We start from the raw sequence: 22,938 nt of genomic DNA on the forward strand, positions 1-22,938 counted from the left end.
GTGGGGCGGGGCGGGACTTCCGGCGGGACGGGGCGATGCGGGTGCGGGTGCGGAGCTGGCACGGCGTCGCCTCGTGGCTGTGGGTGGCCAACGACGAGAACTGCGGGATCTGCCGGATGGCCTTCAACGGCTGCTGCCCCGACTGTGAGTGCGCCGGGCGGCGGGCGGGCGGCCCCGCAGGGCTGGGCCGGGCCGGGCCGGGCCGGGCCTGATGGGATGTCCGTGCCGCAGGCAAGGTGCCCGGCGACGACTGCCCGCTGGTGTGGGGGCAGTGCTCGCACTGCTTCCACATGCACTGCATCCTCAAGTGGCTGAACTCGCAGCAGGTCCAGCAGCACTGCCCCATGTGCCGCCAGGAGTGGAAGTTCAAGGAGTGACCCCGGCGGCGGGGGGGGCCGGGGCCGCTCCCCGCTTCCCGCCGCCGCCGGCCGGGCCGCCCTCAATAAACGTGCGGCCGCCCCTCGGCCCTCTGGTGTCCTTCTGCGCTCGGGGTCGGTGCTCGGGGCGGGGGGGGAGGGGAGGGCGGGGGGACCGGGAAACGGCTCCGCCGGGCGCGGGAGGGTCGGTGATGGGATGCGCCCCGAGCAGCTCCTTCCCCGCGGGCTCCACCGCCGCGGGAGGGCGGGGCAGGGGCGGGCGAGGCGGGCCCCCCGCCCGGCTATAAAGAAGGCGGCGGCCCCGGAGCGCTGCGTCCCGCCGGCACCATGCGCGCTGCCCGCTGGCTGGCGCTGGAGATGCTCTGCCTCTGCCGCCCCGCCGAGCCCTGGTACTAGCAGGCGGCCGGGCCCTGCCACTACTCGGTGGGCAGAGCCTCGGGGCTGCTCTCCGGTCTCCGCCACTCGCCCGCCGCTCCGACACCGACAGCACCGCCGAGTCCGGCCCCGGCGTGCTGCTGCCCGGCTCGGCTCTCCCACCCACCCGGCTCCGTGCCGCGGTGAGTACCGGGGCCGCTCCGGGCTCTCGGGGCACGGCGGGCGCTGGGCACGGTTTGTGCTGGGACCGGGCTCCCAGCCGCGGGTACCACCCCACCCCACCCCCCCCCGCGGTGCTCTGTCCGCCGGGCGCGGGGGTGCGGCGGGGGCGCCCCAGTCCCCGTTGATGGTCTCCCCGCAGGCGCTGTGCGTGACGGATGTGGCCCCCGAGCCGCGGAGCTGTCGGGTGCTGCCCAGAGCCCCCAGCGCTCTCCAGTGCAAGGCCGACGTGACCCTATCCTTGGACCCCGTGGAGTGTGCAGATGCCTGAGCCGGCAGCAGTGGCTCCGTGGCGACAATAAATGTGCTCGGGCTGGCTGCATCGCGTCTGTCCGTGCAGGGGAGGGAGGTGCTGGGGGACAGGGGGAGCCCACCCGGGACTGGGGAGCACCCCCCGCCTCCCTGAGCCCTGCAGGGCCTTGTCTGGGTCTGCCCAGGGGATGGGCTGTGCCCTGGGCAGGGAGCAGGACATTGTGCTCGGGGCTTCAGAGACATTCCGGGGGAGGGGACCGCGACAGCCTGGCTGGGAGCACCTGGGGGCAGCTGGGAGCAGGACTGGGGCCGGAGCTGAGCACGGTCCCCAGCCTGTGGCTGAGTGGGGGCCCCTGGGTCCCCAGGGAGATGGGCAGCCCCCTCCCCTGCCTCCTCATGGCTGTTGCAGCGGGGGGCCTGGTCAGCCAACCGAGCACCCGCTGCCTGCTTCCGCTCGACCTCGGCTTGGGGATCCACGGCAGCGCCGGCGTGGCTCTGACCTCGGGCCCCTGTGAGCGGCTGTTCTGCCCCTGGGGTGCTGAGGGTGCTCAGACCTCAGATGGGTACCCGGTGGAAAAAAATCACTTGCTGATCATGACGGGCAAATTGCCACCCCAAGAGCCAGCCTGACACCTGCAGTGGCTGCGGGACACGGTGTGGGGAGCCCGGCTAAGCCGCAGGAACCAATGGGGCTCTGCTGGGCGGCGAACGACCACAGCAGGGTGCTCCTGTCTGTGCATCATCCCAGCCAGGAGGGGCCCAGCTCAACCCCTGCACGGTGGGAGACCCAGGCGCAGGCACCAGGGCACCAAGGCCATGCTCTGGAAGCAGGACATGGGCTCAGTGATGAGAGTGGGGCAGCAGCAGGCCCCTAACGCCATCTGCTCCCTGACAAGCGCACCCTCCCTGCCACCGGGCATCCGGGGGGGCACCTCCTGCCCAGGGTCCAGCCCAGGAGTGCAGCACCCAGCCCCGTTGCAGTCCCAGTCCCCATGAGGGTCGCCATGCCCCTGCCTCGCCTGGCAAGAGGCTCTTGCCCTCGATGGATGCCGCGCTCTTTACGAAAGGAGACGTACTCTGCCAAGCGCTCCCAGCTGCAGCCCAGCCCCACCATGGTCCCAATGCACCGTGGCATGCCACGGCACATCGCACCACACCGGCCTTGGCAAGGCCCTTGCCGGCCCCAGGGCACAGCATGGCCCACCACACCTTGCTGGTGCCAGGGTCTTCCCAGGAAATGCACCAGGGTGGGCACCAGGGCCGCCGACCCGCAGGGGGACGCAGCCCAGCATCCCTGCCGTGGCGGGGGTCAGCACAGCACCACAGGTGCCCACCACCAAGCTCAGTCCCGTCTGCAATCCCACGGGCACCACCAGCACTCTGGCGGCTCAGGCCTGGCCAGGCAGCAGCATGGCCACGCAGGTGTCCTGGGTGAAGCCCTCCAGCCCGCAGGGGTAACGTGCCGATTCAGCACCAGCCGCGGTCCCGGTGCTGAGCTCCTGCCTGGAGCCACCGTGCGTGGGAAGTGGCTGCGGGGCCCCAGCCCTGCCCTGCGAGTGGGACCGAGGTGCTGCGAGGGGCTTGGTCCGGGCTTTGGCGAGGGCAGCAGTGGCCTATGGTGACCTGCTGGGCGGGGGGGGGTGGGGTGGGTGGGTGGAGTGTCCGCTTGCCCCCTCACCCCTTTCTGTGAAAGACTAACGGGGCCCTGAGGGACGAGCCCCAGTCCTGCTCGGGGGGGGGTGGGGGGTGGGTTCTGCACCGCAGCAGGGTCTGGGCCAAGGCTGCCAGCTCCCCTCAGCAGGGTCACGGCTGCTCTTACACGATTAAAGCACCTGCCGCAGCTGTTCAGCACATTAGTTCCCATCAGAGAACCGTCGGGCACTTGCTGCAACCTGCATTGTGACGGGGGAGCCCTCCTTGGGATAGGTGGAGGAAGCAGAGTTTTGCTCTTCTGCGCTTGGGGAGGAAAAAAAAAAAACCACACACACGCACACACACACAAAAAAAAAACAAACCACAGAAAACAAAGTCACAAATTTGAAATTCATGCCATTCCCCCCCCCCCCCGTTTTAACGCCACACTCATTTTCGCCCCCAGGACTCACGGGTTGTCAGTAAACAGACGCTTAGAAGAAGGGGCCAGAGGCACTTGGAGAAAGGAACATTATATGCAAAAGTTTTCAGAGTAAACTCAGAAATAGCTCTCAGAGGCCCCAGGGAACAGCAGCTCCACCATGCTCCAGCTGAGCAAACGAAGCTGACGTTTCCACACAAGTGAGTTACACCAGCAGGCAAGCACTCGTGCATGGTGGGTCCCGGAGGCAGCTCATCTACATACAAATACTCAGCCTGGGGTAGATGCGTCACCATGGCTGTTTGCTTTTAATGACAAACTCTTCTGCTTGTGAGCTCTGCAGCCAGTGGATCCAGGGAAGGGGCTAACAGCTTGGTGTCACGGCTGCTTTGGGGTCGAGGAGCAACTTTGCCAGCTCCAGGCAGCAGAGCTGATGTGCACCAAAGCGGCAGGGTTTTGGCAGGAGCACGCATGGGTCAGCTGAGGGCTGTGATGCAGACTAGAGCAGAGCACAGGCTCTGCCCCAGCACGATGGGGTCCCAGCGCATGTCTCCTATGCCCGATGGCTGCTCTGCCCATACCCCACAGCAGGCACAGTGCTGGCCCAAACCGCTCTCCCAGCCAGGACTCGCCTGGTTCCTCAGCCCACTCCTGCACCCCGACCACGGCCAGGACAAGGACAGGCTCAGCCCAACCTCACAGACCCTCACGGCAGCTGAGACCCCCAGCCAGCCAGCAAGGACCTCAGCTCTGTTTTCCGCTGGGGTGTAGCTGAACCAGGGCACAGCCTGCAGCATGGCTGGTTCAGTTTGGGGTGAACCCCTGACCTGCCCAACAGCAGCAGCAGCTGGTGCCTCCAGTCGGGAAGGGAAAAGCCCTGATCCTGCCTGGAGAGCTGCAGCGGAGCAGCCTCTGCACAGCAGCAGATGAGCAGCAGCAGCAAGGGCTTGCCTGGACCTGCTGGGAGGGAGGTGTCCGTTCCCCACACCCTGGGCAGTGTCTCCAGCCAGGCAGGGCTCACAGCAACAGGCTTTTCACCACAGCCACCATCCTGCTGCCACCGGCAAGGCAAGGCAGGCATTACCTGCCTAGAGAAGAAACATCTTTCTTCTCACCAAAAAAGGGCAGCAGAAGTTTGGGATCACTCCCACATGGCCCAGGGCTGCCCTTTTCTCTCCCTCAGCTGCAGAACTGCCTGCGGAGCACAGCCCCACTGCTGGAGAAGAGCCCTTTCACAGAGCACCAGCAGCCCAGGAAGGCAGAGATTGGAGCACAATGGCTGGGAGCAGCAAGGACCAGCCAGCCCTTCCTCATCCTCCTGAGCAGGAGCATCTGGGTCTCAGCAGCAGCCTTGTGGCTGCAAGGGACAGCAGGGAGGAGCCCAGGACGAGTGGACACGTCAGGGCATTGCCTGTGCTCGATGCGGCGCAGGGATGGGACTAGCATTCCTGCCGCAGGCACCCAAGGGGCTTCAGCTACATCAGAAGAGGAGGCTCCAAGTGCTCCGGTACCTTCGGCCCGGTGCTCAGCAGGGAGCATTCCCACACAGGCAGGCGTCTTGGCTGTCACAGATGACACATTCATTACTGAAATGCCAATACATGAACACAGGCTCTGGGATGAACAGCTACGCAAATGTGACACCTGGGCTCCACGGCCAATCTGTCCCCACCGCAGCCCCTCCAGGCAGCAAGACAGACCCACCGCAGCTGCTCACAGACGTTGCTGCAGCATCACGATACACCCAGCCATCAGCAGAACCCAGGTCACCTCCTCCCTTCATACCCACCATGGTTACGCGTCCACTGAACTGCTGAGACACTCACCTTTCCAGTACAAATTCTGCTGCAATTTTAAAGTCCAGAAAGCATAAAAACCCAGAACGCAGCAGACACCCCCTTCACACAGCAGACACCCCCTTCACATAGCCTAGTCCAATTTTCTAGCAAATTCAGCCAAAACCTTCTTCCGTAGTGAGAACAAACAGCTTCTAGCCAGTGATCCCCAAACCCTGCGCCGGACAAACCCGCTGTGCCCCAGAGCTCAGGCTGGGCTGCCCACGTTCTCAAGGGCTACAGCGGCCTTGCCGCGGCTCCCATCAGAGCCCAGGGAAAAGCTGCTGTAGAAGACAGTCTCTGGCCAGGGGCCTGGCCCCTTTCTGCTGCCTGGGCTCAAGCCTCAAAGAGACCAACACACAACTCTTCAACATTTTATTAATGATCAGCAACAAAAGTTTACAACAGAGAGGACAACAGAACTGGCGTGGAAGGACCGTCCAGCACAGTGCAGGGAGCGGCCCAGGACACCCACCCAAGCACCCTGGAATGTAAGAGGCAGAAAGGGGCTCGGCCCAGCACCTGTCCTCCTCAGGCCCTGCACCTCCCCGCAGGGGCACACGTGCTGCACGTCAGCCCTCAGAAAACAGACGTGAAATTTCAGCTGATGAGGTCACTCCCTTCAGTAACGCATCAGGCACAAGGTGGACTCCGGCAGCAGCAGCAAGCAGGGCCCCAGCATGGTCTACACACAGCACCGGGTCCTGCTGCCTGGGGAGAGCCTTTGGCGAAAGCCCCCAGGGTTCCCACACCTCAAATGCCTCAACCTGCCAGGGAAACGGCAGAGCCGAGGGTCCCTGTGCAACCAGCCACATGCCCCTCTCAGCAGCTGCTGCGCCGCTGCCTGTCAGTGGGACAGAGAACACCTCGCTGGCACCAGGCGCAGCCAAGAGAGGCTTCGTCCAACTCAACCCGAAGTGGCTTTGGGTCTGGTATCAGTGCAGAGGCAGCAGCTGAGAAGAGGCAGCACGGTGAATCCCGGGGCACAGGGCCCGTCGGCACCTCCAGCAGCCAGCACACCGATGGCCCAGCATCCCTCACCGAAAGCTGCGGGTGTCCGTTCCTAGGGAGGCCGCTCTCACCAGTCTGTCCAGCCGCCCCCATTGCCGCCCAAAGGGCAGCTCTGGCACGCAGGCGCTGGTCAGGACAGCTGAACCTGGAGGGGCAGAGGGGGCCTGGGCAGCTGCTCTGTTTCCCTCCTGCTAAAAGCCAGGAATGGCAGAAGGTAAAAGCACATCAACATGTTAAAACATTAGTTATAATTAAAACTGTTGGGTTTTTTCTTTTGTCAAATCTCCTCCTGGGAAAGGGGACGGGGGCTGATTAACAGAGGAAGAACTAGGCAGCAGGATCCCGACTCATTATGTCTGCAATTAGTGCAGGAGGAGCTAAGACAGAGGAGGGTAGGACAGCACATCCTGCATGCCAGCAGCGGTGTCCCTGTTCAGGGGTCTCCTCTCCAAGAGCTGTCTGCTCCTCAAGAGGGTGAGGCTGCGGCGCTCTGCGACCCAGGCATCGGCTCTCTGCTGGCCTAGTGCTTCTCCTCTTCCAGTCTCTTCATGGCCTCCAACACAGCCAGCTCTTTTGCTTCCTTCTTCTGGTTCCTAGCTTCAAACTCCAGCCTGCACAACCACAAAATGCCATTAAATTCTCATCCACCCATATCTCTAGGTAGACTAAAAACACCCAGCGCAGGGGAGCACTGACTCCTCTTACGCTGCTTTGTTCTGAGAGCCCCTCAGAAACCCCACCGGTAACCCCCGGGCTCCTCTTCAAGAGCTTCCTGTGGCTGTTGCCATTGCTCCGAAGCCCTAGGCTCCCACACTGCTCAAATACCACCCATTTCTCCCTCTGCGGAAGACGCTGCTGTCCCATGCTTGGTCCATCCTGGGACAAACCACTTAGTGCCATAACACCAAAAGCAAAGTTAGTGCTGACCTGAGCCAAGGTCTCCAAAGGTGAAGGGCTCAGGCCTAAAAGAGTCTGCTCTGAAAGAAGCAACGTGCCTCCTTCCCCAAAGATACAGAAAGAAAATTTTATCATTAACAGAGGAGGAGGAAAAATAATAGAATGTGCTGTGAAGCACGTTCTGACACACTGGAGTTTAGCTGTTCCTTTTTCAGTACAGTCCAGCACACGCATGTGTAAGCAGCCTGCCCAGGCTATGGAAGATCAAGGACAAATTCACTGACTCTGTGCCTTTAGATGACCCCTTCTCTTCCTGTTTGATCCCATTAATTAGTCTTCAGACAAGCTGGACAGAACAGTATGTGACAGAGCTGGGAGATGAAGAAAGCCAACCTGTTCTTGATGATTCTTTGCACGATTAAATCTGTGGTGAGATTGCTGCCACTGTCCACCAGCTGGAAAATGCCACGTCTCTTCGGTTCCTGTGAACAGACACAGCAGACTCAGCTGTGAAAAACAGGCAGGACCTCTGGGTTTACAGCTCAGCAGTGAAAGCTGAGCAGAAGTCATGGCAGATCCTGTGGGCACCCGGCCAGGTATGACGCAAAATGAGCTCCTAGGAGGCAGAAAAAATAACTGCTGAAAGCAAAGCTTCACGTATACAGGAGCTGAGCAAGGCTGCCCAGGACTGGCACAGAGCAAAGATTACAGGATTTCTCACTCTGCCTTGAAGGCATCAGAAACAGGCAAAATGAAATGGTGACTAAAAGAACAGAGCTGCTGTGGATGATTTACAGGCTCCGCTCCAAGCAGCTGCCCTCAGAGGTGGATGAAAAACAGCATCACCTGCCAAGGACCTGCTTGGGCAGCACCCTCTGCAGTGCAAACTCTCAGCACAGGAACATCGACAAAGCCACGCTACACCTACCAAATGCTGACAAAGCACAGACAGCAGCAGCCAGCGGCTTACCTTGTATGGATCAGAACCATCCTTGTCTGGCACCACCTCAGTCATCCCATGACACACAAGTGTTACCTGAAGAAGGACACAAAGTCACTGACAAGGGACTTTCCCTGTCACCACACTCACTGCAGCACAGCCCGGAGATCAGCAAAGCCACCCCACCGCTCCCAGGCCTGGCAGTGCATCTAGAGCTCCCTGTAATCCTGCTGAGCACGACTGTCTCTCTTCTACAACCCTGTGTTTTCCTGCACCACTTTAGCTCCCCAAGCACATCACGCCCCAACTTCCTCATGTCCCTCTGTATGCAAAGACTCTCACCCTGAAGTGATCCAGCAGATCGGCAGTGACAGCATAGGGGGCTCCAATCACCACTTCTGACACATACTAGAAAAGAAACCAGGTAAAGAATCCAGATTTGGGGGGAAGAAAAAAAAAAAGCCACAAAAAACCCCACGCAAACCAGAGGCCAGCCTGCTTCCTAAGCAGACTTGAGCAGGTCACCTGGTTATAGAGTCAGGAACTCAAATGAGGAAACGGAAAAGCGGGTTTAGCAGCCACTGCTTGTCACAAAGCATCTTTTTGTTCCACTGAAGAATATGGTTTCTGGTAGCGTGTATATAGCAAACCCAAAAGTTAATTGTCCAAGGCACACATTTCTGGGCCTCCCTAGATTTCTCTCCCAGGAATTTCCTCCCCTGCTGCAGGGAGCAGAGTGTTTTCTACAAGAACACGGCTTTGCACAGAGCAGCATCCTGGAAGGCACCTGCCTTTTCGCTGCTGGTGGAGACGAGGCGGACGAGTTCAACAGCTCAGGTTAGCCAGGACGACAGAGGAGCCTAGTGATTCCCCGCAAGAGCACCCCAGCACCCCCAGCAGCCTGAGTGATCAGGCTTGTCTTTGCCTTCCCAGTGCACACCAAAGAACTCATGCAAGGCTGTGGGCTACGGGTGAACACCAGCCAGCTCCAGGCAATTCCTGGAGCAGCACAGAGGCACCTACCCAACAGGCACTTACCCTACAGGCCAAGACACTGAGTGTCCTTTCATGGATGTTCATGATGGGATAGTTCTTCCCTTTGTAGCGATTTACTTCCTAAGGCAAAGCACCAGGCACAATTACAAGACACACAAAGCAACCCCCTTCCCTCCCACTTTCTCCCAACATGAAAATCCCATTTTGGCCGATACCTCCCTTTCCCGTCTCCCAGAGCACAGCCCGCTTGTTTCAGAAAGAACAGGGGCCCAGTTGCTCTGTCTTTGGACAACGTCATACACAGACCTGATCGAAATGCAGCCCAGCAATGATGTAGGGTTTCTCTGCCAGCTGGTGAACCTTCTCCAGGAAATCTACATGCCCAATATCTGTAGACTCATTTAAGAAATTGAAACTAACATGGAAAATGGGGAAAGGAAGACAGAAACGGATGCGCTGAAAAATCACAGCAGGAGACAGGAGTCCCAGGGATTTTATTTCTGCATTATTCATTGCCTGTGTCCTAAGAACAGTTGCCTCCTCCCTCCTCAGGCTCCACAGGTACTGGGTAAAAGCCAGACATCTTTTCAGGTCCACCTTACATGGACTCAACTTTGCCTCAGTCCAGAATTCCTACCTGTTTCAGGTGTTCTGGCACAACGCCTCAAAGACTGTCCCAGGGATGAAGTGCCTGCTCCAGATGCCCTGGGCAGTCACTTGGTCTATGACAGCCAGTCCTCAGGAAGGACTAGAGCGCGGTCACTAGAGTGCAGAGAGCACCCAGCTGTCTCCCTGAAATCCTCCAACAGCCACAAATCTCTAAAGAGGAGCCACAGCTCCTTTCTCAGTGACCTGTGACTAAGAACTCCTGCCTCCTCCCTCACAGGCACAACTACAGAAAAGGAAAAAAAAAAAAAGGAAAAATAAATAGAGGCAAATACCGTAGTCTGGTGTCTCCAAACTGAAAACATCAAACAAAAAGACCAACGCTACTTTCTGGACAAAACAGTCAAGGATACGGAACAGGTCGAAGGCTCCGGCCACGTAGATGATGGTGTCTCCTGGCTGCGGTTCCTTCCCCGATGCAAACTGGATGATCTTCTGAGACGTCTGCAGGAACTGCGAGACGCCAGTCCAGGGACTGTGGCCTTTTGGGCCCTGGGAAAACACACACCATACGTGTCCTTGCCAGGCTCCAGGAGGGGGCTTGGACATCACACAGAACTCAGCGGCAGGCACTCTGCCAGCCCTCATTTGCTAGCAAGGATCACAACTCAGCACCTTAGACTTTCTACATTCCTGGCACCAAGTATTTACGCCACCTCACAAAAGGCCTTTTTGCTCTGTCAAACACCGTCTACACCATCCCCTCGACAGCCAGCTAAGGAGATGCCCAGAAGCAGCCCAGGGAGGGGGACGGCAACAGGGCAGTCTCGGATTTCCAGAGGCCAGGCTGCCTAAGGGAGACCACGCACAAGGGACCCGCACTCTGCTCAAGCCCTAAGGCAGCCCACCCCTTCACCACGCCAAGCGGGGCGGGGAGCACCCCTAGCTCAGCAAGGGCCGGTGAAACCAGAGTCAGACCTTTATCCCCGCCGTGTGGCAGTTTTGGAAACAGGCACGGAGCTGCCCGCACTGCTCCAACAGACTTGAAAGGACGAAGCCAACTCAGCGAGACTGGGACAAGCCGTACATGGGACAGCATGCAGAGGGGGCTCAGCTGACAGGGGCCATGCAGGGTACCTGGTGCCCAGGTATTGTCCCCAGAGCCAAGCCCCAGGAGACAGCCATGCTGGAGCAATGGGCTCCATAAAGCCTGCTCAAAAAACCCAACACGGTGCGAAACGAAGAAGATGACTCAGCCCAGCCAGCAAGCCCCCTGTGAGTAAGAGAGCTTTAATCAAGCTGTAGGTCCACATGCTCATCAATCAGGGACAATCCAACACCCAGGGAAGACAAAGGGGCTGACAGCTCTTTAGAGGTAACCCAAGACGCGAGCTGGACACGACGGCAGAGAACCCCAGGACTGCTCTGCTACCTGAAGACCAGGCATAGAAATTCCGCAGTACAACATGCCAGCTACGTGCCTGCTACATAAACGCTTCCCAGACCTAACGCAACACCTTTAAAAACATGAGCACTAAGAGAAGCATCTGCAGAGGCTGTCCCAGGCCGGAACGGCGGGCACTGGGGTCCCAAAGGAAGCAGCAACAGCGAATTTACAAGCAAGCCAGAAAAACAGCAAAGGCTCGATGGGTGCCGCAGCTCTACAGCACCACTGAAAGACAGTTCGCTCGCTGGCCTGCGCGGCCACATCTGCCCGTTTCACTGACTGGCAGCTACTTTATGGGGCAGCAGACATTTACTGAGGTTACCACTAAATGTCGGGGAAAAAAACAATCCTGCAGCACAGGCCAGAAAGCACATTTGGAATCCTTCTCAGGCAGGACAACAACCAGACGTCCACAACCAGAACTCACATTACCTTCCCAAAGTTGTCAGTGTGCTTCCGATAGTCTAGGTCCTCATCCTGAAGGGAGATAAGAGTCAAGATGTTTAAGCACTCACATAGCTCATCCAACCAAGAACATGCTTGTGTGTGGCAGAAGGGCTGGGAAGTCCAGGCTCCAACTGCACACCGTTGATCCCTGCACTGACTGCTGACAAACTCGTTAATATCTAAATCCGAGTCGTGTCCCAGCACGAGTCAGATGAAACGTGTCCTTATCTGATCCCAGCCTGGCACCACACAGTCACGGTGGTTCTTGCCCAACCTGAAGACCTGACAGCACTGCACACCTACGTCCTGCCTCAACTACACAAGCCCCTGACAGGATGGCATCTGTCCTTCCAAAGACGCTCCGCTAGAGACAGGCTCAGATCCCTGCAGACAGCTAGGAGCACTGTGCCAGATCTTGGCATGAACTTACATATTACAGCTAAACCAATCTAACAGCTCAGCACACAAAGATCTCCCTCTGCCCCTGAACTCCTGTGGGTCCTTTGTCTTGTCCCTGCTGTTATCTGGGTGATTCTGTTCACTGGATTGCTTGTTTACCAACTCAATTCAACGCACTAACCAACAGAAAACTACTTCCTTTACTTCCCTTTGGTTAGGTTAGCTATCTACCAGGTAGCGAGCTGAGGAGACTTAAGAAAGGTCTAGTAAGAGTAGAGACAGCAGAAGGCAGAAGCATGCAGCTCAGTGGGAAGGAAGAGGACTCTCCAATCCTGGCAGCGCTCAGCTGACAGATCAATGTGGCTGCGCTATGTAGTTCCACCCCTGGAGAAAGCCGTAGGCTAGTCTGCAGCTCCTGTAACGTTCCTGAAGCCCACACCAATCACGAGGGACCAAAGCTTTTACCCGCCCCCCACCTTTCTGAAGCAGCATGGGCTGAGATCACACTGATCTCAGACAGGCTTAACCAAACATATGCAGGTTGTTTTGCCACCACCGCTCATCATCAGCTTGCCAGTTCTCCGTGCGCTTTGGAGCCAGACCCAGGAGCTCCACTGCCATTTGGGACAGCACAAGGAAAGAGATGCCACATGCCCTGGACTTCAAACTCCCACCCAAAGCCCTCTGACTCACTATGTTGCTATGGTGAGCCTTAGTCATGAGCAGCATGCGGCCAACGAGGTCAGTAGTGGATACACCTTGGGTGCGTTTGCATTCCCTGCAAGGAGACAAGCACAGGATAAAGCAGAAGCCACAGGGGCATACAACTCTCTCTTCCCACCATGACCAGAGGAACACCTGTGACACTTGACAAATCCGAACCAGGGGCCATCCTGACAAAGCCTTCCTTCTACCTCTCTTGACGTAAAGTACAGCATTCACCTGCTGAGCCTCTGCACCTTTTTCACTCCACAGCAACTGCTCGTATGTGGAAAACTTACCTCACACAGACCTCCCGATGGGGCTGACTCCCCGTGAGGCTTCAAGGCCAGAACTAGCATCTGCCAGGAACAGGAAGGCCCCGCCAGCCAGCTGCTAGCCTGCGACACTTCCCAGAAGCCAAAATGGTGACAGCAACTGAAGCTCTGACACACGTTACAGCAAAATCAAAGTGTGACCTGGAGATAGCTGCGTTTCACCTGACTTCCTTCAGAGCATGAACTCCTAGAAACTCTGCCCAAAGCAGGAGAACGTAAGCAGCAATGGGTTACCTGTATCGCCCTGCTGTCTTCACTTCCTCATAGGTATCCTTGCCATCTATCGTTAAAGTGATGTCATCTGCAGAGAGAGAAAAGCCTCAGAACTGCGCCCCGAGCCTTCCTGCACAAAAGCTGGTTCAGACGACAGCAGCTGCAGCTGAACAGGTCCAGCCCATACACCAGGCTGGAACTCCTGCCATCTGAATCCCTGTGCACCACGGGGGGCACATCCCGCATCCCATGGAAACGCCAGGGGTTTGCAAGACTACCCCATCTGTGGAGACAAGTGTATTCCTGGAAGCCAAATGCCATTAACCACCTGCTTCACTGTTTTTTAGATAGTCCAGAAAATCTGAGCCAGTTGCCCTCGCACTGAATCCAACAGCAGGCACGACCGAGTTATTGTCCAAATACCATCAGTCTCAGTGTTAAAAGCACCTTAACCTCAACTTCTCTAGGACTAGTTTTAGCTGTTGGTTCATGTTACAGCTTTTTCAGTCAATGCAACAGTCCTCCAACAGCCAGTTTGTCCCCTCGGTGATGGCACTTCTATAAGTGACATCAGGCTACCCTTCAACAGAGTTAATGCCAGTTCGTCTTTGCCACGGTTCCCAACTCACTCTACAAAACCACCTCTCACCCACTTTTAGCGATGGTATAAAACCTTCACAAGTGAAAACCTGAGCGGCTTTCATCGGGCGGAACAGCCCGTTTGCAGTGCCGGCACTGGCAGCTCCCGGGCGCGCTCTCGCACGGTGGGTGCAGGCTCGGGGAGCTGAGGAGTTCTCAAACCCCACACCCCCACTTCAGGGCGCAGGGACAGGAGGAGGGAACACGCTGCAAGCACAGCTCTGCGTGCCAGGAGAGAGGCAGAAACAATGGGTTTCCTGTCTGTCACCTTCCCGGTTAAGCTCAGCTATTTCAAAACTCACCTTTTGCTTAAACACAGCCTGGCCAAACGGCAGCACGCAGGGGCGTTGTTCAGGGAGCTCTGGATGTTGGCAGAGGGGACAAACGCAGGGAAACCGGAGCAAAGGCCATGAGCGCTCCTCTGTTGCTGTAATCCCTCACCAAGTCTAGTAAGGGGTCACGTACCCCAGACATGTTCAGGGCAGTCAATTAAGTTTACGAGGAATTTGATAATCACTCTGTCCACATGAAAAAGCGCATCTATCTTATAGAAGATTAATGGTTTGTTTACATTTAATGAAATACTTGGGCTATCGATAGCAGGTGGCTGGGATCAGATGAGGAAGAATACGTGAAATGAGTGCAAAGACCACTGCTGATTAAACTAATAAAATACCCTCCCTCTGAAGGTAGGTAGGAGGGGCTGAGGCTGAATGAACAGGAAAGCAGTCCCAGGAAGGGACAGAGTACAAAAGCAAGAATGTTTCCTCTGAACACTGGTTCTCTTCAGCAACTGCAAACTGGAAAGCGCTCATAATAAGAACTAGGTCTCTGACCACACGGTCAGCTAAGCCCTTGAACAGCTTATCAGCTTGGATAAAGAGAGTGCTTTTCAGATCTGATCTCATCCCAGGATAAGTAGATATAAACACGATTGTATTTCTGCTCACTTACCTTTCTAACAGTGTTTTTCATGTTTAAGTTTTGTGAATTATGTTCCCCTATGAACAAATTTCTGCTGATGATAAGGGCAACCTCAGGATAATTGTCAGACAAAGCGTTTCACCTTTGTAAGTGAAAGTGATAGTTAAAATCAAGGGATCTGGCCACTCTTGGGTGCCCAGCACACAGGCGTATTTCTCCAGAACATCAGACCAGGAGTGGCCATGCTGCCCAGCGCAGGCGTTGGTAAGGCTGAGCTCCACACACGAGGTATCCCCTGATGGCCAGCACCAGCCAGAACATTCCTCGGCTTGCAGCAGAGAAACCAAGAGCATGCGAGCCCCGGAGGGCCTGTGTTAACACAACTGTCGCCTCAGAAGACCACTCACCACCGTGCACACAGAAGTCACAGTTATATTTGTCCAGGGTTTCCAGTGTGGTGACATAGGGAGCTCCTGGAGCAATCTCATCCACCCACTTGATGGCTTGCACCATTTTATACCTCTCCTCCTGTGTAAAGACAGGGGGCCCCTTGTGCTTGGCAATCTCCTCTGGGCGAGAAACAGAAAAACCCAGTTAGAAGCATGTACTACAGCTACTAAGACTCACCTACAGGAGCCTCCCCCATTTCACGGGCAGGTGAACTTCACTGCAGGCCTAAACTCAGCTTGGAATCGGTTTGTGGTAGAGGAGGAAGCCCCAGCTGGATCAAAAAAGATTTTATTTCAGTTGCATTTCCTAAGGTGTAACAAGGGCCCTGGAGCTCACTCGGAAGGCCAAATGTCTCAGGGCCTCCCTGCACCCAGATACCTCTTACTGGGACTACCTGGGCCTCCAGGCAGCCCCCAAGGGGAAACTCCCCATTTAGGCAACAGCTTCACACTACACTCGGTTCATACTAGAAAATACGCATCCATAAACCAATCTAAAATCCATCGTCACCAACAAGAACTAGTTCTTAGCGCTTAACTTTCAGAGGGGCTTGAAACAAGTTATCTCCACATAGTAGTTTGGTTTGGAATATCAGTTCTACAGCTTGCACCAGCAAAACCAGACTGACTCTCAACTCGCTCAATTGATTTTACAGCACAGAACATAGATCACCCCTCAGACGAAGCCTGTAAGCTCTGAACTACCTAACCCTCGCTCTGGAAAGCGCAGAAGGGGTAACTCCACTCCCTTACCCAGGGAAGATACTTTTCTCTTGGAAGCTGCTGCTCCTCGAGGAGACGCAGGAAGAAGGCTGCTTTGTGTCACGATATCCCTATTCTCTCAGGGCTAACATGCTGAGCGATTCTAGAGGCAGCATGAGGTGAAAAGCTGAGAAAACCTCTTACCGTCTGTGTGGACTCCAACAATCAGATAATCTCCCATGGCCCGAGCCTGGCGTAGCTGGTTCGAGTGGCCATAGTGCACCATGTCGTAGCTAGAAAGACAACGGCCCCGGTTCAGCCTGGGGGCACGGGGATGCCCTTTGCCGGGAAGCCGGAGAGGTGACCTTCCCCAAAGGTTTAAAGTCCCTTCGCTCTCGGTCACCGCGCAGGACTGCGCGTTTACAGCCCGTTCACCGGTGGCAGCGCTCCCTCGCACCGCAGCAAACCTGCCCGGTCCGCGGCCGGCGCCGGCCTCCCCCACCCCGGGGCCGGGCGGCAGCGCTGTCCCCGCGCCCGGCCCGGCCCGACCGGTGCCGTTGTCCGCCCTCGGCACTCGGGGCGGCCCCACCGGCAGCGCAGGCCAGCACCGGCCCGGCCCGGCGGCTTCGCCGAGGCCCGTGCGGCGGCGGAGCCCGAGCGCGCTGCCGCCGGCGGAGCGGTCGCGTCCTGCTGCCGCCCGCCCCGGGGCCCCGCCGGGAAGGACGCGCTGTCCCGCCCGCCCCGGCCGGCCGCCGCCACCGTCACAGAGAGCCGGAGGCACCAGCGCTGCCAACACAGTTTATTTCTCCGGGCGACGCGCCGCCACAGCCCGCCCGGCCCCGCCGCTCGCCCCACTCACCAGCCGTCGCACCAGACGCGCACGGGCCGCTGCGCCACCGCGCCGCCCGCCGCGGGCCCGCCGCCCGCCGCCGCCCCGTTGCGCAGCATGGCCGCGCTGCCACCGGCGGCGCCGCCCGCCCGCAGCCGAGCGAACGGGGCCGCCGCCCCCCGCCCCGCCCCCGCCGCCATCTTGGGGCGCCTCCCCGCCCGCCCTCAGTTGCTCTTCCGCCGCCGGGCGCCCTTGGCGCAGCCGCGGCCCAACCAGCCGCCGGGGCGGGCGGGCGTCTCCTCCTCCCGCGGCGCCTCCTCCCGCGGCGGCTCCGCGCCGGGCGGCGGGGCCACCGGCTTCCGCGAGTGCGTGCCTTCCTCCCCGGGGCGCAGCGGTTCGGCCAGCGCGAAGATGGGGTCCCGCGCCCTGCGGAGACGGGACGAGCGTGGGGGCGCTGCCGGGCGGCCCCGGGGCGGGCGGGCGGCCCCTGGGGGCGGGCGCTGGGCAGGGCCCTAGGCCGCTCACCGGTCGTAGCGCGGGATCTCCAGCCCCAGCTCTGCCATCAGCAGCCGCATCACGTCGTCGCAGCGGCCGTGCAGCTTCAGGGCGGCCAGGTCATCCTTCGGGGTCCACTGCCGGAGCAACACCAGATGCGGGGCTGCGGTGTCTCCCCGCGGGCAGGAGGAGGCCAGGCCCAGCCCGGCCCGGTGGGGCCCCCGCAGCCACTTGGCCCAAACCCCTCAGCCCCAGCGCTAAAGGCTCTCACCTGCAGGTTCACGATGTACAGCTTCGGACGACGAGGGGGCGGCTTGCTCATGCACCAAAGACATGGGTACTTCTTCAAAACCTGCCACAGAACAGAGGCCGTCAGTGCAGCCAAAGGCACGCGCAGCTGTGAACCGTTTCAGCGAGAGGAAAAGGAATGTATTACCAGGAGGGGAAAGAGGGAGGAAGAGAGACTATCACAGATGGTGGGCGAATCCTGACACCAGAGTTTACAGTTGTCTGTTTGGGAGGAGACTGCTCAGCACCAAGGTGTATCACCAAGAGGGAATGCTGCTAACAATCTTCACCGAGTCTCTAAAGTTACCTTTAAGCTGGAACCCAGACAAAGAATCACATCTGCTTTGCTTGCAGCTTCTGTTGCTGCTTCCCAGTTCAGGGGCTGTCTCAACGTCCCCTTCTCCCCAAAGTGGACGATTGTATCTCTCAACTGTGCCCCACACTTGTGGCACATCCTGCCAGTGTGATGCCTGTGCAGGGCTGTGCGCTCTGTCACATCAAATACTCGCACGTACTCTCTGTTGGGTGTACAGGAAGTGCAGACCTGGTGCAGGACGAAAGCAAAAACCCGTTACATCGTTAGCATCTATCCTGTAAAAGGCCAGGAGGCAGCCACTTCTCTCAGAAGAACAGCACTTTCTGGGGACAATAAATTGGCAACAGTAGAAGGGATCATCCGGGATCAGATGCTAACTCGCTAACGTTTGGAAAACCTCAACTAGTAAGTGGAGTTATGGGGAGCCTGTTCACTATGCGATAGGAGGGATTTCCGAGAAGGCCAGAGGCAGAGTAGTCAGAAGCAGAAGGCTCTGGCAGGTACGGGCAAAAAGCCAAGAGTTGTACGGAATGCTTTGTTTTGGCGCTCACTAACTAGTTCACCCCAAACCTGATGGCCTGAAGATACGAACTAAGCAGAGGCTAGCCCTTGTACTAACTCTTCTTCAGCTAGTGACAGATAAATAGTTTATCATCTCCTGAGGCCACTAGGCAGTAACTTGACCCTGTTCTGGCCACCCACCTCTATGTACATGTTTCCATGAAGCTCAGAGATCGCTGCTCGGGGTAACCCGCTCCGCAGGTGCAGCCCATCACAGTTTTGAGACACCACATGCTGCACCTTCGAGAGAACAAAACGCCGAGCTCGCATGCGCAGAAGGCTCTGGAAGTATGACTCTAAGGTGACGTGTATGTCTCTGTAGGCACCAGACAGCCCCGTCCATCAGAGCAGAGCCAACAGCAGAAAAGCGCAGAGAACAGACCGTTACGAGAGCTAAATGAAAAGACTCTTCCTGCTGAACAGAGCTTTACTAGGTCTGGCTGACTCTGTGGCCAGGTCCCCAGACCAGCCTCGCCAGCAGGCAAATACAAGGCATTGAAAAAGCACCGGGGAGAATCTGCCAGAGCTGCAGCCTGGAGCTGGCCTAACGAGGGCTCAGCTGTACGTGGGCACAGATGCTTTTTCCTACATGGATGTGAAGCCACCTGAGTAAAACCAGTCATTAGGCAACCTCACAAAAAGCTTTTTTCCCCTGTTGGGTTTTATTTATCACACTTAGACAAAGGAACACAAGCGAGGTGTGGAAACAATATCTTACCAGGTTGTGCTTGTGTAGGCAGGCAATGCTCATATGGGTGAGTGTGGGCTCTGCCTCGCTCAGATCTGTAGCCCTGATGAGAAGCAAGAAAAAAAAAAGCTGGAATTGCCGTTCATCTCTCTTTCAGTACCAGCCTTCTGCTGCACAGCTCAGAATTTGCCTCCTTACCTGATGCTCCTGCCCTTCTGCAGCAATGTCCATATGCCATTAGGGCCTCTGTAGTCAGGGATTGAAGCTGCCTGTGTTACCGGGAGAGAAAAAACGAGGCCTGATGGGAAGATTCATACCTCTTGTCCACGAGCACATCAACCCCGTCTCACCCAGGACACACAGATACACCTCCTTCGTGGTGCTTTTTCATTCACTCCAAGTTTTCTAGCACAGTGGTTCCCCAGTCGCAGGAAAAGAAGGAATTGCACCTTCTCTTCATGTGTTTTCTCTCTCTCTCTCTAGCATCTCTTCCCCTACCTTACAGCGCTCATTTTCACCTCCAGTATTTATTTTTCTCCCATTTTACCATTAGGGAATCCCTCCAGAACTCTTTGACTCCTGGTACTTCCCATTTCTCTACACAGAACTTAGTTCTTGAACCTTTCCTTATTTTCACTGGACTCCTGATTTCTGGTACCTTGCACTCAGCGTTCTTTAGCAAAAATACTTGTGACAGTAGCACTCATACACCCTGCCCAGAATCACGCTCCTAACAGCGGAGACTGCAGAAAAGGGAAAGAAAACAAGGTTCCCATCTCAGAATTCCAAGGTGATATAGGACACGTTAGAAGAGGCAGAACGAGGTCTCCACTCTCCTAGCAGAGGCCACTGAATCCAACCATTTCTCAAACCGTCCTTTGTAAGGTCTGATAACCGCCAGCCATTCCTGCTTGTCCATCAACACAGACAATGTTAATTAGCTAACTTGTTTTTAAGTTTTACACCATAAGTAGTTGAAGAGACTTCAATGAAGTCAGACTAGTGATCTTCGCGTTTAAGTGGCACGTTCTTCCCATGGTCACAGTGGTGATGCAGCCTCGGGCGCTCAGCCCCGAGGTGCCAACAGGCAAATGCCCTGGTCAGGGTTCACAACGCAGCAGCGTTAACGCAGCGTCCCAGGCTCGCAACACACACCGCGTCGCCATTCAGGAACCACAAAACCAGTCCAAACAACACTGCAACACTCCTGAAGGAGCCCCCGCAGCTCCAGCCACTCACCCTCAAAGAATCTTACCGTACTGATCCCGGCTCCTGTGTAGATGACAAGGTGCTTGGCACTCCGGACAGCAGCCGCCAGCTCAGTAGCCTTCCTCTTTAACTCTTCTGGTTCATCACATACCTAGAAATACAACTGAGCACGTTCATGTGTTTCCGAGATACAGGGCATCGCTGAATCGGAAGGAACAGGGAGCTCCCCGGATGTTTGAATATGGCCCTGGCCTGGCCTGAGAAACCAACGCAACCATTATCAGAAGTGGTCTCTAAATGAAAGAACATGGGCCTTGTCCAGGGAAGATCACAGGAAAAAGCTTCCCGGAGAGCAGCGCATTCGGATTCATCCTCCCACGAGACGCGCCCACACAACACACGCAGAAAACCGTGTGCGTTTGGAAAACGCGAATCTGGCAGCTGCTGAGAGCAAGACTGATGCGGAGACAAACCAAGGGCAGGCACGGGAAGCCACAATCCCGGGGGCCAGAGGCGTTCCCGGTAACACGCCGCGGCTCAAGAGCTCCTCCCGCACCAGCTCGGTAACCCTGCCCCCCCGCGGAGCGAGGGGCTCCTCTCCCCGGCCGCGGCCTCTTCCCCACAACACCCAGCAGCGGCTCGGGGCGGCGCCGCCCGCCCGCCCGCAGGCCCGGGCCGAGCCCGCCGGTCGCCGCCCGCCCGCCCGCAGGCCCGGGCCGAGCCCGCCGGTCGCCGCCCGCCCACCTCCTCCTGCCGCCGGCGCAGCCGCTCGCGCCGCTTGCGGCGCCGCTCCAGCTCCCGGACGATGTCCTCGCTCTCGCTCAGCACCTGGCACTCCTCAGGGCTCCGCTCCGCCGGCGGCTTCCTCCAGATGCGGGACACCTGCCCGGTACACACGGGGTGTCACGGCGGCCCACGGCGGCGGGGTGGGCCGGGCCGGGGCGGGCCGTACCTGTCTCCGCCGGTCCCGCTGCTCCTCCTGCTGAAGGATCTCGGCGCGCGCCGCCGCCTTCCGCTCCGAGCGGCTGAGGCTGCCGCCGGCCGCCATCGCCCCGGAAGCGGCCCACTTCCGCTGCCGGGCGCGCCGCCGGAGCGCCGCTTCCGCCGGGCGGCGAGAGCGGCTCAGCGCCACTTCCGGCGCTGCCGCCCCGGGTGCGGCAGCGCCCCCCGCGCCGCGGCGGACCGCGCCCCAAGGAAGCGCCAGGCGGCGGCTGTTTGAAAGCGGTTTATTGTCACGTACAAAACAGCGGCGGCCGCGGCCGCGGACGGACACTATGTACAGCAATAAATAACGCCCGCCCGGCCCGCCGCCCCGGGCAATAACTTAGCAATAAATACCGCCGCCCGCCCCGCCCAGCCCCGGGCCCCGCAGCGCGGCAGCCTCGGCCCTCGCCGCAGCCACCGGCCGCCTCGCCGGGCCGGGCCCGGGGCTGAGCCCGCCGGGAAACCTCCCCTGGGGCAGTCGCCCGGACCCCCCCCCCGCCGCGGGCGGGCGGGAGGTCCGGGCAGGCAGGGCCGGAGGGCCGGGACAGGACGAGGCCCCCATCCAGCCGCCAGCCCGGCCCTCGCTCCCTCCGGAGAGCAGCGCCCCCCCCGGGCTGCGCGAGGAGGGAATAACTTTACACAATTCACCACAAGATACACAAACCCCCGGCGGCGGCGCGGGGGTACACTCCACGGGTCGCTTCGCGGGCAGGCCGGGGCAGGGCCCCCCCTCCCCAACCACCGCGGAAACGGCACCAGGAAAAGGAGAAAGAAAACACGACACCCTTCACAGCAGGAAACCAAACGAACGAGCACCTCAGGAACAAGAACTGTCACACTCCAGAACGCTATATACGAGAGAAAAAGGTCAGCGTGACGGCTCGGGGCAGGGGTTGCCTTGCACGGGCACGGGAAGCCAGCTGGCAGGGGACCGGCTCCCCCGGAGCAGGACGGGAGAGACTCCTTGGACACTGCAGAAATACATCACTCGGGGTCCAACACTTCACTGAGAACAAAACCAAAACCAACACGCTAGCATGGGAAAGCAGTGCTCACGAGGGGACCACATCCCTGCTGCCATCCAGCTCAGCACCCGCAGAGCTTGTTCACCACACAGGCACCCTTCAGCCGTGGCTTTGCACCTGCTCCCCTCTACTCAACATGTCCTCATCGAACACACTCGGCCACTCGGGGTAGGCTGGGGCCACAAACTAGCAAGCACAGCACAGGGGAGGAGAAACGACAGTGTTAACATCTGCTGGAGTCGGTACTGCCGCCTGCTCTGTCCTCCTGACTGACAGCCTCCCTCCAAACCAATGCAGTCTCTTACCAGCAACAGCATGGCTGCCACCCAGCTGCAGTCCTTGCTGCAGAGTACAACAGAAGCAAGTTCACCACGGCTGCAGGACTGCCCGTCATCACCTGCTCTGTTGATGGGGCCCTCCTCACACCACAGCCTCCAGCCCCTGGAGCTCAGTTCTGAGCCAGCCCCATACACACCACCTTGGCTGCTCACCCTGCTGAGGTCAGGCCTCCAGCTGGGTTCACAACGGCGCTCTAGCCAGGTTTGATCTCAGGCTGGTGCCAGGAAGGACAGGGTTGGGACTGACACCCCAGGCCAACTGGAGGTCTCTGTGTTTTGGAACATCTCACCTCTTCCAGGCACCACATCACCAGTTGGAAGACAAAGGTTAGAGCCCAGAGCTCTGCGCTGAGTGCTGCTCAATGC

At 58.2% G+C, this 22,938-nt stretch overlaps 4 protein-coding genes across 4 annotated transcripts; 2 read left to right on the forward strand and 2 right to left on the reverse strand.

Annotated features, from left to right (window-relative positions):
* The first annotated feature begins 35 nt into the window (after nucleotides 1–35).
* Nucleotides 36–379, forward strand: ANAPC11 (anaphase promoting complex subunit 11). The gene is made up of 2 exons (XM_086473722.1): nucleotides 36–144; nucleotides 232–379. The coding sequence occupies exons 1-2, from the start codon at nucleotides 36–38 to the stop codon at nucleotides 375–377; spliced, it is 255 nt and encodes an 84-aa protein (XP_086329848.1). The 3' UTR covers nucleotides 378–379.
* Nucleotides 380–704: 325 nt separating this feature from the next.
* Nucleotides 705–1,242, forward strand: NPB (neuropeptide B). Its single transcript, XM_086473506.1, is given in 3 exon segments — nucleotides 705–831; nucleotides 834–934; nucleotides 1,114–1,242. Coding segments are annotated over 3 exon segments (357 nt in total).
* Nucleotides 1,243–6,371: 5,129 nt separating this feature from the next.
* Nucleotides 6,372–16,787, reverse strand: PCYT2 (phosphate cytidylyltransferase 2, ethanolamine). Its single transcript, XM_086473581.1, has 13 exons — nucleotides 16,699–16,787; nucleotides 16,044–16,132; nucleotides 15,096–15,257; nucleotides 13,147–13,213; nucleotides 12,569–12,653; nucleotides 11,462–11,506; nucleotides 9,996–10,134; nucleotides 9,283–9,365; nucleotides 9,019–9,096; nucleotides 8,323–8,388; nucleotides 8,011–8,076; nucleotides 7,434–7,522; nucleotides 6,372–6,754 (listed from the first exon to the last, which is right to left on the reverse strand). The coding sequence occupies exons 1-13, from the start codon at nucleotides 16,785–16,787 to the stop codon at nucleotides 6,664–6,666; spliced, it is 1,149 nt and encodes a 382-aa protein (XP_086329707.1). The 3' UTR covers nucleotides 6,372–6,663.
* Nucleotides 16,788–16,892: 105 nt separating this feature from the next.
* On the reverse strand, nucleotides 16,893–21,273 carry SIRT7 (sirtuin 7). The gene is made up of 10 exons (XM_086473580.1): nucleotides 21,178–21,273; nucleotides 20,970–21,107; nucleotides 20,272–20,376; nucleotides 19,215–19,285; nucleotides 19,047–19,119; nucleotides 18,470–18,568; nucleotides 17,759–17,995; nucleotides 17,435–17,515; nucleotides 17,194–17,300; nucleotides 16,893–17,094 (listed from the first exon to the last, which is right to left on the reverse strand). Exons 1-10 carry the CDS (start codon nucleotides 21,271–21,273, stop codon nucleotides 16,893–16,895), a joined length of 1,209 nt encoding a protein of 402 aa, XP_086329706.1.
* Between the last annotated feature and the right edge of the window lie 1,665 nt (nucleotides 21,274–22,938).

This window comes from Leptosomus discolor, chromosome 15 (genome assembly GCF_034619465.1).
Source record: "Leptosomus discolor isolate bLepDis1 chromosome 15, bLepDis1.hap2, whole genome shotgun sequence".
In the NCBI taxonomy this organism is placed as follows: domain Eukaryota; kingdom Metazoa; phylum Chordata; class Aves; order Leptosomiformes; family Leptosomidae; genus Leptosomus; species Leptosomus discolor.

What these genes read in the sequence shown, in the direction of transcription:
- ANAPC11 (XM_086473722.1), top strand. Translation starts at nt 36, where the DNA reads ATGCGGGTGCGGGTGCGGAGCTGGCACGGCGTCGCCTCGTGGCTGTGG. An exon ending in CAACGGCTGCTGCCCCGACT is followed by an intron (nt 145 to 231) that starts GTGAGTGCGCCG and finishes TCCGTGCCGCAG; the next exon opens with GCAAGGTGCCCGGCGACGAC.
- SIRT7 (XM_086473580.1), bottom strand. Translation starts at nt 21,273, where the DNA reads ATGGCGGCCGGCGGCAGCCTCAGCCGCTCGGAGCGGAAGGCGGCGGCG. An exon ending in AGCGGGACCGGCGGAGACAG is followed by an intron (nt 21,108 to 21,177) that starts GTACGGCCCGCC and finishes TGTACCGGGCAG; the next exon opens with GTGTCCCGCATCTGGAGGAA. An exon ending in TGCGCCGGCGGCAGGAGGAG is followed by an intron (nt 20,377 to 20,969) that starts GTGGGCGGGCGG and finishes TTGTATTTCTAG; the next exon opens with GTATGTGATGAACCAGAAGA.
- PCYT2 (XM_086473581.1), bottom strand. Translation starts at nt 16,787, where the DNA reads ATGCTGCGCAACGGGGCGGCGGCGGGCGGCGGGCCCGCGGCGGGCGGC. An exon ending in AAGACAGCAGGGCGATACAG is followed by an intron (nt 12,654 to 13,146) that starts GTAACCCATTGC and finishes GTCTCCTTGCAG; the next exon opens with GGAATGCAAACGCACCCAAG. An exon ending in AGGCTCACCATAGCAACATA is followed by an intron (nt 11,507 to 12,568) that starts GTGAGTCAGAGG and finishes ATCTCCCTTCAG; the next exon opens with GATGAGGACCTAGACTATCG.